This window comes from Tremella mesenterica (genome assembly GCF_000271645.1).
Source record: "Tremella mesenterica DSM 1558 unplaced genomic scaffold TREMEscaffold_6, whole genome shotgun sequence".
In the NCBI taxonomy this organism is placed as follows: Eukaryota; Fungi; Basidiomycota; class Tremellomycetes; order Tremellales; family Tremellaceae; genus Tremella; species Tremella mesenterica.
In genome coordinates, this window is record NW_006711230.1 from 957,283 (window position 1) to 974,425 (window position 17,143).

A 17,143-nucleotide genomic window follows, 5' to 3' on the forward strand; every position below is an offset into this window, starting at 1 on the left:
TTGACCTCTTCGATAATGACGGGTACAGACGTTCCGAGAGGAGGGAGTTGTTGCGATGCCTTGGGTGTCGGCCGTTCTGAGCTGGATATCGTTTCCAAGGTCTCCATCCCTTCAGCGCTCGGTGAAACGTGCTCCGATGAAGATGCCATGTCCACATCGCTAACGCCAAGGATGGGAGTAGGTCTAGCATCTTCAACGGAGTGAGTCTTTCGAGCGTCCATCGCCTCATTGACGCGTTCGTACGACGCGTCAAGATCGTATTCCACCTGGATAGTGTGTCGGTTGATATTAGCCGACATGGGCACCTTGCTCTTTTCATCGACCATTTCGGGTGCTTGTGGTGGGATGACTTGAGCTTCGAGGGCGGGACTGACGCGGGCGGACTCGTTCTCCACGGCTTTACTACTGATTGTAGTTCGATCTGAATAAGTTTGCACGAGTGCAGGTGCCATGGAATGAGAACGAGTTCGAGGGTCGACAGGAAAGGAGGCCGCGATCGCTGCAGGCGTCATGCTGACGCTCGGCATTGGTACCGTGCCATGTGTCGTGACAGATGCGGGGGCATTGACGGTGGAAGTCGAAGCTTCTGCGGCGATTGCCATGAGAGGTGGTGTGCGTCCGGCATTGTCGAGATGAAGAGGAATGGTAGATGCGCCTGCCATGGCGGTGTATGGTCGTTGACGTCTTCGTTCATCCAAGGCTGAAGCAGTAACCCCAGTCCCGGGAGCGCTGCTGTGACTTCGCATGAGGGCGGTACGAGCTTGCTTGGCGTCCCTCTGGAGCGACTGTCTTTGATTCAACTCCCTCTTGGCAGCCTGACTCTTCTTGTGCATATTCTCTTGGAAGATGGTTTCCTGCTCCTCCACCGTTTTGCCCAACTCGTCGGCGTGGGCCGAGAGCCAAGGGTGAACCATAATCTCCTGAACGGTACACCGATGTTCTGGATTGGGGACGAGCATCATTTGTAAGAGATGTCGGGCAAGGGGAGAGATGTGATCGGGAAAGTTGAGTTTCGTGGTCATGATATATTTGTAGAGTAGGTTGATATTGTCGCCCTCGGGGTTATTGGGATCGTCATCGTAAGGTAAGTATCCCGACAACATCGCGTACAAGATCACACCGCAGGACCATATGTCGACGGCGGACCCGACGTACAGGCCTTCTGAGACGACGAGTTCCGGCGCAGCATAGCAAGGTGAACCACAAGAAGTAGCCATGAGATCGTCTGACGCGTGGTTGAAACGATTCGCAAAACCAAAATCTGTGATGATGATATTGCGGTGCTTGTCGAGGAGCAGATTTTCGAGCTTCAGATCCCGATGGACGATGTGCTTCTTGTGCAGATAGTCGACTCCAGAGATGAGCTGTGCGAACAGCTTTTGAGCATCCTTCTCTTTCAAATATCGGTTGGCAAGGATATGGTCAAAGAGCTCGCCTCCTGAATAGTCAGCAAGAGTGCCGAGTTTCAACCACATGTAAATAACTCACCGCCGGCAAATTCAAGGACAATACCGATATACTTTTCAGTGTCTATCACGTCGAACATCCGTACGATATTGGGGTGTCGCAATGTCTGCATCCATCAGCGCGTTGATCGTAGCTATGCATGTACAAACTTACTTTGAGAACATCAATCTCTCGCTCCACTTTACTAGCCCTGACTTCGTCGTCCAAACTGCCACGCCTGATCAATTTGATGGCCACCTCCACACCGAACTCGGTGTGAACTCCAAGCTTGACCTTGCCAAATTCGCCCTCGCCCAACGTATGTAGCAACACATAAGGTCCAAATCCCACCATGGGTCTTCGAGGATGCTGCTGCCGATAGGCGTACACTGAAGGATGTAAAACCCACTCATCCGAAAGGTACTCTTGCTTTGGCGGTGAAGGGTTCTGTAGCGTTGAGCTTGGATTGTGCGATTGACGTTTACGCTGTGCTGCGGCTGACGACTGTGCTTGGGTAGATTGGGCTGTGTGAGTGACAGAGGACGCGTGAAGGGTGTTGGTGAAAGAAGGGGCGGGCGCAGGGAGGGGCACAGGCATCGGAGGCGCGTAAGACTTGGCTCTTGTGGGCTGAGGAGGTAGTGAACCAAACTCGTCTGCTGCAGAGGAAGGTCCGACGATGGCTGGAGGACGACGTGATGATTGAGAAGGAGGTGCCGAGGGTCTGAAAGAAGGTGGACGGGTTGGAAGATTAGAAGAAGTGGAAGCTTGGACTGCGGTGGGCATTGTCAAAGGAGTGGCCAGTGGGTGGGGAAATCTCTGAGAATGAGAATCGGAAGTGCCAGCGGCGAAGGGATCCGACATGGATAGAGCGAGGACGGATGTCATGAACGCTGTCGAGGTGGATAGAAGGGGTGACGAGCTGCTGATAGGTGACTGTAGAGTGTGAGCAAATGAAACGATCGCGTCTTAGATTGAGCGTGTCTCAAACAAGATGGGGTGGGTGATACAGAAGCAACGATGATGAGATGATAGATGAGTGAACAGATGATTCGAGGGACGATGAGCGGTTGACAAGAAGCGGATCGCATGTGATATGGGGATGGTAGGGGTAAAGAAGGATGGAGATGAATGGTAAAGAGAAAGGACTGACCGAGGTTGGATTGAGCTCGAGTTACTCTAGGCAAGAAGGGGGGGGGGAGGGCGTCGTAAAGGTCCTTTCTACACCAAACAAATAAGTTGGCTCTCTCTCCCTTGACACTTTGTGTCTTTCCTCGTTCCCACCTATGCTAAAATGAGTCTGTAGTGCACACACTGATGATAAGAAGGATGTTCTTCGCGTGACTGTATGAGGGATGGTCTGTGTGGTTGGACGGATGCAAGGGTGTAGTGGGGGGAGGGGAGAGTGATGAAACGCGCTGATGGGGAAGATGCCGTGAGGTGAAAAGAGAGGTCCGTGTGATGTCCCAAAAGGTTGGCCGTCTTTGTCTCGTATGGCACTACTGTGATTGAGTGACAAATCCCGTATGTGCAGATGGATATGGGTGGACGGGAACTGAGTGAGAGGATGAGAGAAGTGATAGGGTGATGTTGGGATGTGATTGAATGGAGCTTGGTGGTGTTGATCAAAGATCCAACATGGCAACGAGGGCATTGAATGATTGATACGACTAGGTGAGGAAACACACAGCCCGCTCGCGTTCAAACCGCAAACTGTCTACTAATGAAAATTACTGTAAAAGGTAATTCTCCCTTATAGCAAGGTTTCGAAATCGACGCGACTGAATTTACTTTATCGTCCAACAATAGAGATTTGACCGTGTGGCAGATGCATATCCAGTCCAGTCCGGTCCGGGCTCCCATGCTTACGAGAGACTGTCCCCGATGGCCAACAGACCGTAGAATGACAACATGCAGCATGCTTGCACCCTTGGATGACGTACAACCTGAGCTTACGGGGATCGAACAAGTGATACGGTGCAAGCATGCAAGTGAGGACGGGTGATGGTGGCGGCGTGGTCGATAAGCGACCCACAAACGTGGCACTAAGAGCGATATGCAACATGCATGCTCACAAGCTATGCCTACAAACTTACACAGGCAGCTAGACCCAAGTGACCAATCATACCTTCATAGTCGCCTCCGGTGAGCTATCCGCCAAGGGTGCTTGACTTGGGAATCAAGAGTAGCTCAAGAGCATCCGCCAAGCACGCCAAGATGATCTCAGCCACCTGCATGATTTGTTCTATGCACTCGTTGAATGCCCCACTTCACCATCTCCATCTGACCTTGCTATTAGTGTACATGTTCTCAAAGATAACTCAAGATCGAACGTCTGCTAAATGACCCCGATGCTGTCCGGTCACGTGTTGAAATTTCTGAAACGTCAGGCACGCGTTTCATCCGGTCCGAGACATCTCTAAAATGGGGAGACTGAATAAATAGAAGGAAGGGTCACGTGTTCCTCTCATCTCCCCACCTTTCCTAGCTGCATGCTGCAGCCCATGTCGAATGTTCTGCATGTCCAACTTTTGGATATCCAACGTCCGACCGGGTCATCCACGCAAGAATGAGCAGGCTATTTGATATCGAATCGTCCCTATCAGACTTGACAGCGTCTCAGGCTCTAGGAAGGGTGATCGAGGAGATCTATCACAACAGCTCCAACACCCCTCAAGATATCTTACCTCTCATACAACTCGGTCTGGCTCGAGCACAATCTAATCTACTTCAAGTCGAAGAGGATCTTCGTTCTTCTTCAGAGAGCTTCGGTGGGAACTGGAATCAAGCAGATGTGGAACAAGTCAAGAGAGTTTTGAACGAGAAAGGACATGAGGAGATATTGAGGAATGCGGTCATTCTTGATGATCTCCGACGACGATTAGAGACATGGTGTGTTATCTATCCCACCTACACGCAATTCGAGGACCCGATGGACAATGAAGAGAAGGCGTCCGTAGCGAGAAATGATCAGGATGAAGGAATGGAGATTGAAGATCCTTGGGCTGAACCTGGAGATGAGAAGGACGTTCAGGAAGATGTCGCAGTTGACGATCCTTGGGAAACTGGTTCGAGTCACTCTCTCGAACAAGACAAGCCATCAAGACTACCAGAACGTTCCGAATCGATGGAAGATATTCTTGAATTGCCAAACATAGATCTTCATTCCTTCCTGACAACTCCCCTCATCACCTCGGCATTGTCTCTAGCTACTGCAGGTTCCATAAGGACTCACAAAACTGTATGTGAACGACATCCCGAATTATGGCCATTCCGTTTCACTCTGATATCATCTATACCAGCTTGGGTCCCTCCTGCCGAACTTCAAGCCAGCGGTCTTCTCCCTGGTATCGGACCAGATAATATAGAATTACCATGGCCATCTCCCTCCCAGTCGCATACTCCTTCTGGCTCGTCAACGTCATTCTCGGAAGTCCTTCGTAATGTTTACCCACCGTGGCAACCTTCAGAAGATATAGTAAAATATGCCCGACCACTATCAGCGGAACAACTTTCTCAATGGTATGTCCAACGTATAGACACTTTGGATAACTTCGGTTTACTCGATATTCAACTAGCTTGGGTTCAACATGGTGCTTCACTCTCCGTTCCCTCTTTAGACGCTTTGGGCGAGGATTTATCTTTATTATCTCGATTAATATATGACTCTCACCTTTCTCCCGCACAACAAGCCCAATGGAATTTAAAGACTTGGCGTTCTTCCAATGAATCTGAAATCGTCACAGCTTATCTGTCCAATTCGACACCATTGACAATTGTCAACGATATCAAATCTTTGATTCTACCATATCTTTATGTATTAGATAGTAGAGCAGAAAGATCAGGTCATCCTGATTCCAAACTGGTCGAAAGACAACTACACGATGCCATTCTGTCCTTATCACTACCACTTGTTCTTCCCATATTCGAAGCGTCAAAAGCTACACTCTCTTCACAAGAACGGTTAATCAAGAACGATCTTACTGTCGCTAGACTCGCCCTGGCATGTCTGTATGGTAGTCAACTCAAAAATTCATTCACCGTCATGTCCGCGATATTCGAATGTTTACCAGTATGGGATATCTCAAATTCAGACCCTGATGATAAAGAAGCGACCGCGACTACGTTGGAAAGTATAGCTACTTTTGTACGTCCTTCCAAAGTTGGTGATGCACCACCTAGTGCGAAAGACTTGTATCTGTTCTTTAAACCATTACCTTTTGCCTCACTTTCCGCCGCGTTAGACATTTTGGATGTGCATCTGGAAAGTGGGGAGGTTTTAGCGAGATGGGGAGTTCAAGTTCATTTGAGAGATTTGTTACAGAGTGCTGGAGATAAAGGAGAGCAGAGGAGTTTGGCAGAAAGGTTGGTGAGACGTCAAATGGGAAAGGGTCTGGGAATGACGGAATGGGAACAGGTTTGGGCGGATATGAAAAGACTTGGGCCGAAGGATGGGAACGAGGGAGGAGGGGGATTGAAAGGAGCTTTTGGGTTGTTAAAGATGGAAGAGTTGGTGAGGGTTTACCTGGGTGGGGTGTTGGGTTCGGGGAGTGAGTTCTCGCCTTCTCTTTTTCTCTCTGAATTTCCCACTTGCTCTTCAACTCCTTCTACAGGTCCATCGCTGCTGGTCGAGGTTACTGTAAATCAACCACTGAACTGCCTTACATTCAGCGGGATCTGCATGACCAAATCCTCTCTACTTGGTCGCTTCACCTAAGAATGCGAGAAAGTCTTTATATCCGCAAATGACTGAGTGGACCCATGTGGTTGTCGACATGAACTGATCACTGACCATCAGAATTTGACATCGCTCGCAAGATCGTCCGCAAGTTGGAACAAGAGCACAACCTCTCGTCTCATATTCTGGAAGAAACCGTGTTGACAGTTTCGAGGGAATTTTATGAAAATGCAGAAAGTGGGAATCTTACTACGGGAAATATGAAATTAGCATATGATTGGTGAGTTTGATTCGTCTCCTTTCCCCACCCATGAGCTTACCAACCCGTTACTGTGATAAGAATTACACTTGGAAAGTCGCTAATATCAAGTTTATCAGTGACACCCACTACACCAAAGATCCAATCTCAACGTTCTTTCATCGAAGCAACTTCTAAACTATGTTCTTTCTATCCTTTCCCGCCACTTACAATATTACATTCCTCTGATAGACTTTCTTTCATTTCGCAGATCCTTTCACCTCCTTCCACATCGCCTTCTACATCTTTGTATGTTCAAAACGGTCTATCGACAGCTACACAATCTAATAACTCTCCATATGCTCATTCTGGACTCTCCTCGTTTCCTCATTCATCACCTAAACCTCAATCTTCTGCGGTACATCACCCGGAGATAATCTTAGATTTAGTTGACAAACTGGGTTACGCAGGGGATGTGATAGCTCGAGCTCAAGTTTTGGGCATGTTGACTCGAGCGGCAATACGTGAAAAGGAATATGATCTCGCATGGGAACATTGTGAAACATTGATTGATTTAACTCACCGGTATCCTTCTTCACGTTCATATCATCATTCACGATCTCAAAAAAAATCACATGATCATCGTTCTGTTTCTCCATCACGTTCCCCTAATTTATCGGAAACACAATCGTCGAAGATCAACTCATCTCTTTCTCCTTATACCAAATCACCAGGCTCGTCTCGACATGTACAAAACGCCAGAACACCTCAGATAGAAGAACAGATGTCTTCACATGATAAGAGAAGCAAGAACGGATCAAAGAAGAGACAAAATGGTTATGACGATATAAAAGAAGTATGTTGGAAGACCTGTTTTGAACTATCGAAAGTTTCCCCAATGGTGGAAAAACGTGTAGTACTCTTAGGTCGGACATTAGAATTTTGTCCTTCTGAACAAATCGTACAAGTGTTGGAATTATGGAAAGAAGTTGAGAAATCCTTTTTGTCAACTCATAAAGCCACCATGGACCAAGATGATACGTCAACAAGGTCGACCCTCAAAACAAGTTCTGACAGTCGTACAAGATTTGGAAAAGGATACACCACCTCTTCTCAGGCAACGACAATCTCGAAAGATGAATTCCGAAATGAAGTCGAGGAAAGGGGGAGTAGAGGAAGAATCAAAAACGTTCATACGGCATTAGACGCATTGAAACATCTTCCAACACCATTCTCTTCACCTACTTTCGTCTTACCTTGGAACAGTCCAAAACCAAGTTTGGAGAGAGACATCATGGCTAGAATAGGTGGGGACGATATGGATCGTACTGGTTCTGGTCATTCTCAAACCAACTCGGAAGGTCATAATCATTCTCAAACCGACTCGGAAGGTCATAATCTTGAAATTGGAGTTGGAAGTAAAGTGGGAGGTAGAGTAGGGATAGATGAGAAAGAAGGGATGGATGATGGTGATGGGATAGGTTTAGGAATGAAGTTAGGTCATGTTTTCGGAGAAGAGAGTGATGCGGAAAGAGTACAAAGACATGCGAAAAGGGCTTTGGTCAAAGGTGTCGGATGGTTATTAGGTGCAGATGAGTGATATGTAAATGTTGTATTAATGTATCGGTTCTTAGAGACGACTGAATTACTCTACGAGTACTCTGATTCGGCGGTGGAGTGACAAATATGGAAGTTGTTACTGGACTTGTTTTGAACAGATCATGATTGACTCTTTGACAGGCAAGATAAGATAAGTTTGTTAAGTAACTTCACTCGTACTCTGAATCTATCGTTCCACATGGTAAGGATGAACTTGTTTCGGTGGATGATGTTAGGTTCTCGTTGTAAGTTACCACTTCAACATGCTTGGTCATACTTGAACAGTGAAAGTCAAATAGGAATTGAGATTGGCATACACATTGTCTTGTTTGTGTTGCAAGAAAACTAGAGAAATTGCGGACTCTGGTACATATATTGGTCAGATATTAGTCAAGGTCGAATTCAATGCATTATCATCACAATGCCTAAATGTTTGAATTGTCCAAATCATCAATAAAAAAATCGTTTCAAATCGATCTCGTTCCTTACCATTTCTCATCTTCTTTTCCTCTCTTACATCCCCGCTTGTCCCCTGATACCTTTACCCTTCCCACTCTCTCTCCATCACGCCTAAAATCTGTTCCTTCACAACCTTGCAAAAATACCACGCAAAATCACAATCCCTCAACTGTCAATCCCTGTCCACTCGGACCATTCACTTTAGCTTTTCTCCTTCCTCCTCTCTTCGAACCCCTCTTCCTTATTTTACGCACTTTGGGATCTTTGGGTTCCCATTCCGGTCCATCCAATACGATCTCTCTTCCCGGTCTACCCTCTTCACACGCTCCGGGAGACATGAGAACCAACGATGGGACCTTTGTTAGACCTCCATGAGTGGTCATTTTGGAAGTTGGAGTTTTCTGTGTTTCTGGTGCGCAAGTGGGTTTACTAGAAGATATATGTTCGGAAGGGTATTCATATGATGATGTTGAATGTGGGTGGGACGACTTCGATGGGGTGGTCATATGAGAGGTTTTAAGCATAGAAGTAGTGGATGTGGTGGGAGTGGTTGAAATGATATTTTTAGAGGGTGTGGAAGGTTTGATGAAAGATTTTCTGAAACGATCAGGTATAACAGGTACTTCAGGAATATCCTCGGATGAAGATTTGACACCCCAAGTTAATTGATGTTTTAACCTTTCAATAGATTGTTGTCTCTTAGGAGTCAACTTTCTTTCAGTTGTAGTTGGTTTCCCATTGGTTGACAGTTGATCTAAAGGTTTCGTAGGGGAAGGATAAAAGAATCCGTCTCCTGGTACAGAAGGTTCTCTGGTGAAACCTAAATTTCTACGATGAGGTGAATCTAATTCAAATCTCATACTTTCATCTGATTGTCCTTCGGAAGGTAACCATCCTCTATAAAGTCTACCGTCGGTATACCACATATTCTGTGGTGCGAGGAAAGTTCCTTGTTCTTTCGTATCTTTTCCCACTAACGATGTCGATGCGACAGAAGTGAAAGATGTAAGAGCTGTCGTTATCGATGTGAGGGATTTTCGTGCGCGTAATAAGGAGCTACCGACTATCCCGACCGAATAGCCATTGTCACTTGAAGCGCTAGTATCTCTAGTACTTCTAGAACTGATAGAGACTCCACTTGTCGTGTTGTTGGGGTGTGAAGTCACAGTACATTGGACAGGAGAGGTCAATGCTGGGATCGAGGTAGAAGCAGAAGGATCAGGATGTAATCGAGGTGGTCGAGCAGCTATAGGTTCAGGTCGGAACTTCTCCACTGTAGGGAAAGATGAGGTCGTATCGCACATAACTGGATACATGGTGACTTTCGCTTCCGCTGCAGCTGGTGCAGATAACTTAAACTTGCTTTCCTTTTCCATTATCGCCTCTTGTCCAGGACCCGCGGCAGGGGCAGCAGGATTCATGGGAAACCCGAGTTGGAAGAATCCTTCTCGAAGGGAATCAGCCCATGTTTTCTTTTTTATCAAAGCCGGTTGTGACTGATGTTTCTGCAACAACTTGGAAGGTCGATCCGCATACTTTCGAACGATTGGGAGGTCACCTTCCGCGACGGGCTCAATCTTGCTCGGTGTGGTGTCAGGTGTAACGTCGTCAACTGGAGGTAAAGGGGAATGTTCAGAGGAGGGAGAATCAAAAGTATCGTATTCCACTGCATTCTCCATCACCCTTCTTGTGAGGTTTCCCATATCCGACTCAGAGCTGCCATTCACCGGCCTGTCGCCCTTCGTTCCGCGTTGTTTCCTGTCGGCACTTCCAGATGGGTTTGTACGGGACAGAGCTCCAGTATCTGAAGTATCATCCGCTGATTCTGATTCCGTAGAGTCGGAAGAACCTTTATAACTATTGATCTCCTGAAGCAAATCGTCATAAGCCGCGTCATCGACGTCCAATCCATATTCAGCAGGAATAGGTTGATAGCCATAACTGGTACCCAAGCCATATCCGTCGTCTTCTAACTCAGGGCCAGATATCTGGTTCCCTCGATCCAAGCTTGAGGTGGTGATCTGACTGGATGTGGTCCGCGTCGACGAACGTGAAGATGACGCAGGGCCGTCAAAAAGAGACAAGTCTGAACGATCCTGATTTGAATGGGTTTGATCATGTCGTGGAAGGTTGAGCGGGAGAAGAGGAAGAGGAGAAGAAGGGGATGAATCAACCTTTGACGATCGTAGTGGGAAATGCCAGCTTTTAAACTTTCGCAACGAAGGTGAACCTTCTTCTGATTGTTCTGGTTTGAGAACCTTGGGCCGCTTTTCATCCGTGATCTCACCCATCTCCACTTCCTTTAGAATTTTATCCGGGTGATCCTCCATTGACCCCTGGAAGGAGATACTTCCATCAGGTTCGCCCGTCATTGACCTGTGAGAAGAATCGTAGCTCTTGTAAGCTATCATCGACTGTTCGAAGGACGAATCATTTCCACCGGACGTATCCCCAGATGCTGGCGGCGTTGAGGAAAATACAGCTCCCGTCCCATCCCAGGCATATCGCGAAACAAATGCTGAAGTCGGCGCTGAGGCACTTGTCGGTAAGCGGAAAGAGTCCCTGTCGAAGTCGGTGAAAACATCCTCATCACCGTCCCCACATAAATCCTCTTCATCAACCGCCATTGATATTTCCTCCAAGTCCTCTTGGACGTATTCTCCATTGAGTTCATTATAGGGTTTAGCCTCTGTCGCACGCTTGGTAGGTGGCTCGGCCCTATTGTCAACATGTGAGAGGTGGATATCTTCGTTTGAATGTAGTCGAATCAAAGGAGAGGACTTCGAGATGAAATGTTTGATGGTAAGTTGCGAATCGTTTGATTCCATCGTCGGGAAACTAGGTCGTTCCACAAGATCAAGTGCGGGTCCTAATGGTCCCCTCAAACCTTTGCCTTTGACCGCAATGGCCGATGAACCATCCGATCTCTGTGGTGAGGAGACGAAGTCAGACAGGCCAAGTGGGGAACGTGGTCTTGAAGAAGGCGAATCCTGTACTCCCACGACCCAACGTTTAACTTTTTCCTCCGATCTCGTCCTGACCGGCGTTTCCCTGCTCGAGTTCAGATTTATATTCTCCTTGCTCCTAGACTCTGCCAATACGTGTTTCCCTCCCAATGGCCGAATAGTACTAGCATCGTCCGACATGCCTGGGCTGACCGGAGTTCCAGAACGCACTACTCCCATCTTCAGTTTCACGTCAACATTCTTATCGGAATCATCGGCAATGTTTGAGACAGATGATCCGCGATCTGCCATCCCCTCTTTTCTCGATCGGATGGAATTACTGCTCTGAACTCTTCTGATACCCTCTCCACCTTTGTTCAACCCTAATCCGATATCAGGCATAGCTTTAGCTGTCGCTCGGAATTTCTTCTCACCTTTGGGTGATGGTTCGGGACCTTGCAAACCGAATATTCGATCTCTCCATCCTACCCAGCTCTGCTCTCCATCCTGCGAAGTCTTTGTCATACGTTCCGCCTCCGCGCGTTCATGTTTGTACACTGCGTAACGCATCAAGTCGTGAGACCGATGCCAATTGACGTGGGTGGCAATATCCGCGTGAGGCAAGTCGGGGGGTCCGTCTCGACCTTCGTCTGTGTCTGAAAACTGGAGTATTCGACGTGATCTCTTTTCCGATTCTGGTGTGACTATACGGGTATGTTGGAACCCCGCTTCGGACAGGATCTGATCGAAAGACACGTATCCTACTCTAGATCGGAGGGGATCTTGAGGCTCGTAGGGTGCTTGGCTTATGTCTGGGATGATGGGGCTGGGTAATTGAGATGCTACCGGGACGGTACCAGTGGATGCAAAAGACGTGTAAGGGGCAGCTCGAGAGGGTGAGAAAGGTGGAGAAATGGTACTGTCGATAGAGGGCGCGGGATAAGACGCGAATTTACTACGCCCGGAAGAGGTGGATGTTCGACCGTATGATTGAGCAGAGCTGGAAGGACGAGATTCGCGAGGAGAGGCAGGACGTGATTTTTCGATTGTTATAGAACGGAGGGAAGAGCAAGATGATTTCGTCGAAGTGGTCGTGGACGAAGTGGATTTTCGTCGAGCTGGTATTGATGGATGAGGTATCACAGAGGACGCGCAGGCCTGATAGTCAGCGCAGATACGATGGTGAGGGACGGCCGACGAACCATGCTGTGGCTTCTAAGTTATTGATATGGATGGAGGAAGATTGGAATGAAGGTGAAAACGAAAGTCGAAGACGAATGGGGGATGACAGTTACAGGTCAGGGTGAGGTGTATGTTGTTGTGTGTGTGTAGGTGTAGCCGGTCAAACACACAACGATCCCGAATGGGACGTGATCACACACAGTTGCTTGGATGTTTGTAGATACCCGTTTTGTCTGAAACAACGACGGCAAGAGTTACCCAAGTTGGAGAGATGACAAGAAGAAGACAAAGTAAAAGAAAGGCAAGATGTTTGGGTGTTGATCTCTGCCCAAAGCCCGGGTTTCACGACACAGTAGTGGCGGAGATAAAGCAGTCAGCTTCTCCTATTGGCTACTGGAACCTATCTCGTAAAGACATGAAGGTCGTCAAGAGGTCATTCACAGTCACAAGCAAAGAGTAAAGAGCGATAGTAGAAGAGCATAGTAATGGATAAAGTGACGGACAGGTTTGTAGAGTAAACTCGGGTTGTTTTGTGAGGAAAAAGTGGAAAATCACACGCGTAGGGCAACGTGACACATGGCTTTTGGCTGCAGCTATCGAGTACATATATCTCCTACTCGGCACACAACCTTTGTCCCATCCCATGGTCACTTTCACTACAGATTATAAGCGGCTACCAACCGCTCCATCCGAAGACCCTGGCGGCATAAAGGGCATTCTCTTTTATCCAACCCGCCCAGACATCCCCAGCAAAACACATGTCCACACTCGGTCACTCCTACCGTTCCCCCGCTTCCTTCCCCCGTTCCGCGTGGCTCGAGGCACAGAGTGCATTGTCTCCCGCTCAGGATTTGAGCGGAGGGAGAGAGATATGTATTGGGTCGATCGTAGTCTTTAGTCCGAGCGGATAATAGGACGACTTCGTTGTTCGGTGGAGGGGTCAGTGGGGGGGATAGGGGAAGTGAGGAGAGTGGTACTGATGAGAAAGCGAGGTTCGGTGGAGGTGTGATAGGGTCAGATTGGGCACGCATACGAGTAGAGATTAGACGGTTGAGAAGGGCTATCAACAGAAGCAGTCCTAGGGGTTCGTAGGAAGGTGTTTGCTCTGGGGGTCGAGCAGGAAGAGTGGAGATCTGCCTGTCAGATTTAGGTCCTCTTTTAGCTCCTTGTGCCAAAAGCATCCACCTTTATTGTACCGCCGAGGTTAAACAAAGATGTTTCCTCTCGACGCAGTATGTGCACAAGAGTGGCGAAGAAGTTCCAGTTCAGCACTCACATATGTCATTCCTGTCAGTCTCCTGGCAAGGTCGAAGAACCGACCCCTTAAGAGAAACGCCACGAGATGCAACTCTGCCCCGATTCTGGCCCACGGCGACTCTAATACATCCGCCAAACTTCTCTTAGTCCTGCACCACCTCGAATCGTCGTTTCTGAGGTATGTGATAGTACTCGGACTGGTGAGGATGGAAGGGATTAGCAGTAGTATAATAGTGACCATCCTCCGCTAGAGTCTTAGCATCTCTCCTTCCGCTCGTCGACACCGTTAATTGAGACACCCTGGATGTATCTCGTTTGACCGATAAGGATATTATGATTGCGAGGAATATACTCACCGTACGGGAAGGTAATCGTCGTGACTTGGAGGCAAAAGGCACGATATCGGTATATTCCTCTCCTAGTGTTTGTTGACCTCTACCAAGGGTGAGGAAGAGATACACGGCTCGAGTAGTGAGATCCACGATGGTCTGACGATGTGCGAGCCATCTTGTTCCTACGAATCAGCAACCACCCTCCACTGTATGACAGCGACCTCATCGCCGAGCCGTGATAGATGGTCAAAGTTTCAGTGCGACACGGAGTGATTTGCTCCCTTGTCAGGAATGATGCCAGATGGAGTAGACGTACCGAACAAAGATCTGAGAAGCTCTGCAGCTAATTCTGTCAATCGGTGGATCTGAGAACTGTCCCTCTGTTGAGCCCTCACTACTATGGGTTAGCGTCTGCAAAGTGGGAGTGGGAGGTAGACAGGCATACAGATCTGGGCCTGTGACGCTGGCGGGAACGAGAGACGATCTTCTTGTACATTGACTACAGATTGAAGGGGAGGAGGTAAGAGGGGCTGTCTTGATGGTCCTGGGTCCATGTTCACGTCAAAGCAGCGCTGCTGGAGTGTTCGTAGCGAGATAGCAGTAACTTACTTAAGCAAGAGGTGGATGACAGAATCCACACAGAATTGCCCAAAGAAGCGATTTTGACAAATCACTGCAAACCACTTTCCCCCTTCTCGCCTGACATCCTTTTCATCTTGTCACCTTTTCGTATCAGACTTGAATTGTGCGCGGCACTGAACATAGTACGGAGAAGTACCTCTGACACACACTTTGGATTGGATCACGTCGGATGAGTGAACACCCGTGGAAGAGAAGATGACGGTTCATGATTATCCTACCTTTTCCGACTCGCCGTTCTTCTTCGACAACCGATTCTTGTCCATCCCCGAGGATGAAGCTGCGATAGTCCGGGTGAGTCTACGCATAGCTTCAACTTCTCTCTATGACTGGACACTCATATGGTCATGCAAGATGTGTGAGGGAGAGAGAAGATGTTGCTGACACCCAGCCTCATTCTTTACCCAAGGTATCCTACTATCATCCCAAAGGTGTGGGCGAATATCACTATGGGGTGTGTTCTTCCTTCTCATCTCTTTTCCTTCTCTTATCGTCACTCTCGCTCCCCTTCACTGATCGCCGCCCACATCGAGCATTTTCTCACCCACTACCTCTCATACTACTTTGGGACCATGCGTGGACGATAACCGCAGCCGTGCTGACTCACAGGACCGCCACCCTATGCGTCCCTTCCGATTAGAACTCACCACCCAATTAGCCCTAGCTTATTCACTACACGAAAGAATGACCATCCATTCCCCTCGATTAGCCACATCAGAAGAAATGACAATGTATCATTCTGAGGATTACGTAGACTTCCTCCAACGCGTATTGCCCGCTTCGAAATCCGCCATAAAACTCAAGAATCTATTGGAATACGGTGAAAAGAAATATAATGTCGGTAATGATTGCCCTGTCTTCAGCGATGTGTTTGAATTTTGTCAGAAATATACAGGAGGGAGTTTAGCAGCTGCTAAGAGGTTGGTCAGTGAGGGAACGGATATTGCTATTAATTGGAGTGGGGGTTTACATCATGCAAAAAAAGGAGAAGCGAGTGGATTTTGTTTTATAAATGATATTGTTTTAGCTATTTTAGAATTACTCAGGTGAGTTTTCCACATCTATTTCACTCTCGTACCCTCCCCCCCCCCCCGGTCCCTTCCTGCTCCATGCTAGTCTTCTCCTATCGCCGAGAAGCATTGGTAATGTTTACGACTGACTTTATAGGGTTCACCCAAGAGTACTTTACATCGATATCGATATTCATCACGGTGACGGTGTTCAAGATGCTTTTTACCTTTCCGATCGTGTCCTCACAGTTTCTTTCCATAAATACGGCGGACTTTTCTTTCCCGGTACTGGTGGTCTTTCAGAGACAGGTGCAAAAGATGGTAAAAACTTCGCCATCAACGTTCCTCTGAAAGATGGGATAGATGATGAATCATACATTTCATTATTCAAGAATATCATAGAACCCACAATTTCCCGTTTTCGACCTTCTGCTATAGTACTTCAATGTGGAGCCGATAGTCTAGGTGCGGATAGATTAGGAACTTTCAACCTCTCAATAGCAGCTCATGGAGAATGTGTCAGATTCGTCAAATCTTTCGGATTACCATTACTCGTTTTGGGTGGAGGAGGATATAGGATTTCTTCAGTCGCTAGATGTTGGGCGTACGAAACTGGTATTTTGACTGGAGTCAAGATGCCTGATCAATTACCAAGGACAAAATATCATGAATATTACGCACCGGATTATTCTTTACATCCTCCTTTAGCTGGAGGAAAGGAGAATAAGAATAGTCCTGTTGATTTGGAGAAGATAAGATTCGCTGTTATGGAGAAATTGAGGTATATTGCCGCGGCACCGAGTGTTCAGATGCAGGAGATACCACCTGGCTTGGAGGATTTGTTGAAGACTAGGCAGGATGATTAGGACTTGAGTGAAGTGGCCTGGTCATCAGATGCTCGAGGGAAAGAATAGCCCTGCAAGGAAAGACGTGGAAGAGGTGGTCGAGCTCCTGTACGACTATCTTCCGCTGAACTTTCTTAGCATTGATTCAATCATCCAGGCGACTTTTCCAATTATCAGTCACGCCAGTCTCCACTCATCATGACATGGTCAGTCGACGGACGAGTGCTCTCTCAGTTTGGACAACCCCTCGCGTAATTGATTCCGGCATCAGACGGGCCCCACCATACATCGTCGGGATGTCAACGACCGAGTTGGAGTATCGAGTGGAACGCGGCGGTCTCTCGTCTCTCCGTTTCAAGAATATCACCAAAAACACCTTGTCATATATCTAACATGCATGGACATCCCCCTTTCGATCTTTTCGGATCCTCATAAAGCCTTCCTATGTCCTCTACGTCTCAATAACCTTTTCCCCAAAGCATACAACGCCAAAAAAGCAGTTTGACCCAAAATCAG

General features: G+C 47.6%; 4 protein-coding genes across 4 annotated transcripts; 2 read left to right on the top strand and 2 right to left on the bottom strand.

The window, feature by feature from the left end:
* Positions 1-884: 884 nt before the first annotated feature.
* On the bottom strand, positions 885-1,800 carry TREMEDRAFT_31483 (uncharacterized protein; the record flags this gene model as incomplete). The annotated part of the gene is made up of 3 exons (XM_007004885.1): positions 885-1,438; positions 1,489-1,573; positions 1,621-1,800. Coding segments are annotated over 3 exons (819 nt in total), but the record flags the coding sequence as incomplete, so codon positions are not given.
* Positions 1,801-4,012: 2,212 nt separating this feature from the next.
* Positions 4,013-7,959, top strand: TREMEDRAFT_62872 (uncharacterized protein; the record flags this gene model as incomplete). The annotated part of the gene is made up of 3 exons (XM_007005073.1): positions 4,013-5,993; positions 6,242-6,401; positions 6,492-7,959. The coding sequence occupies 3 exons, from the start codon at positions 4,013-4,015 to the stop codon at positions 7,957-7,959; spliced, it is 3,609 nt and encodes a 1,202-aa protein (XP_007005135.1).
* Positions 7,960-13,200: 5,241 nt separating this feature from the next.
* Positions 13,201-14,687, bottom strand: TREMEDRAFT_31565 (uncharacterized protein; the record flags this gene model as incomplete). The annotated part of the gene is made up of 5 exons (XM_007004898.1): positions 13,201-13,677; positions 13,821-14,048; positions 14,158-14,315; positions 14,450-14,527; positions 14,579-14,687. 5 exons carry the CDS (start codon positions 14,685-14,687, stop codon positions 13,201-13,203), a joined length of 1,050 nt encoding a protein of 349 aa, XP_007004960.1.
* Positions 14,688-14,970: 283 nt separating this feature from the next.
* On the top strand, positions 14,971-16,648 carry TREMEDRAFT_68989 (uncharacterized protein; the record flags this gene model as incomplete). The annotated part of the gene is made up of 4 exons (XM_007005154.1): positions 14,971-15,066; positions 15,164-15,226; positions 15,382-15,818; positions 15,940-16,648. The coding sequence occupies 4 exons, from the start codon at positions 14,971-14,973 to the stop codon at positions 16,646-16,648; spliced, it is 1,305 nt and encodes a 434-aa protein (XP_007005216.1).
* Between the last annotated feature and the right edge of the window lie 495 nt (positions 16,649-17,143).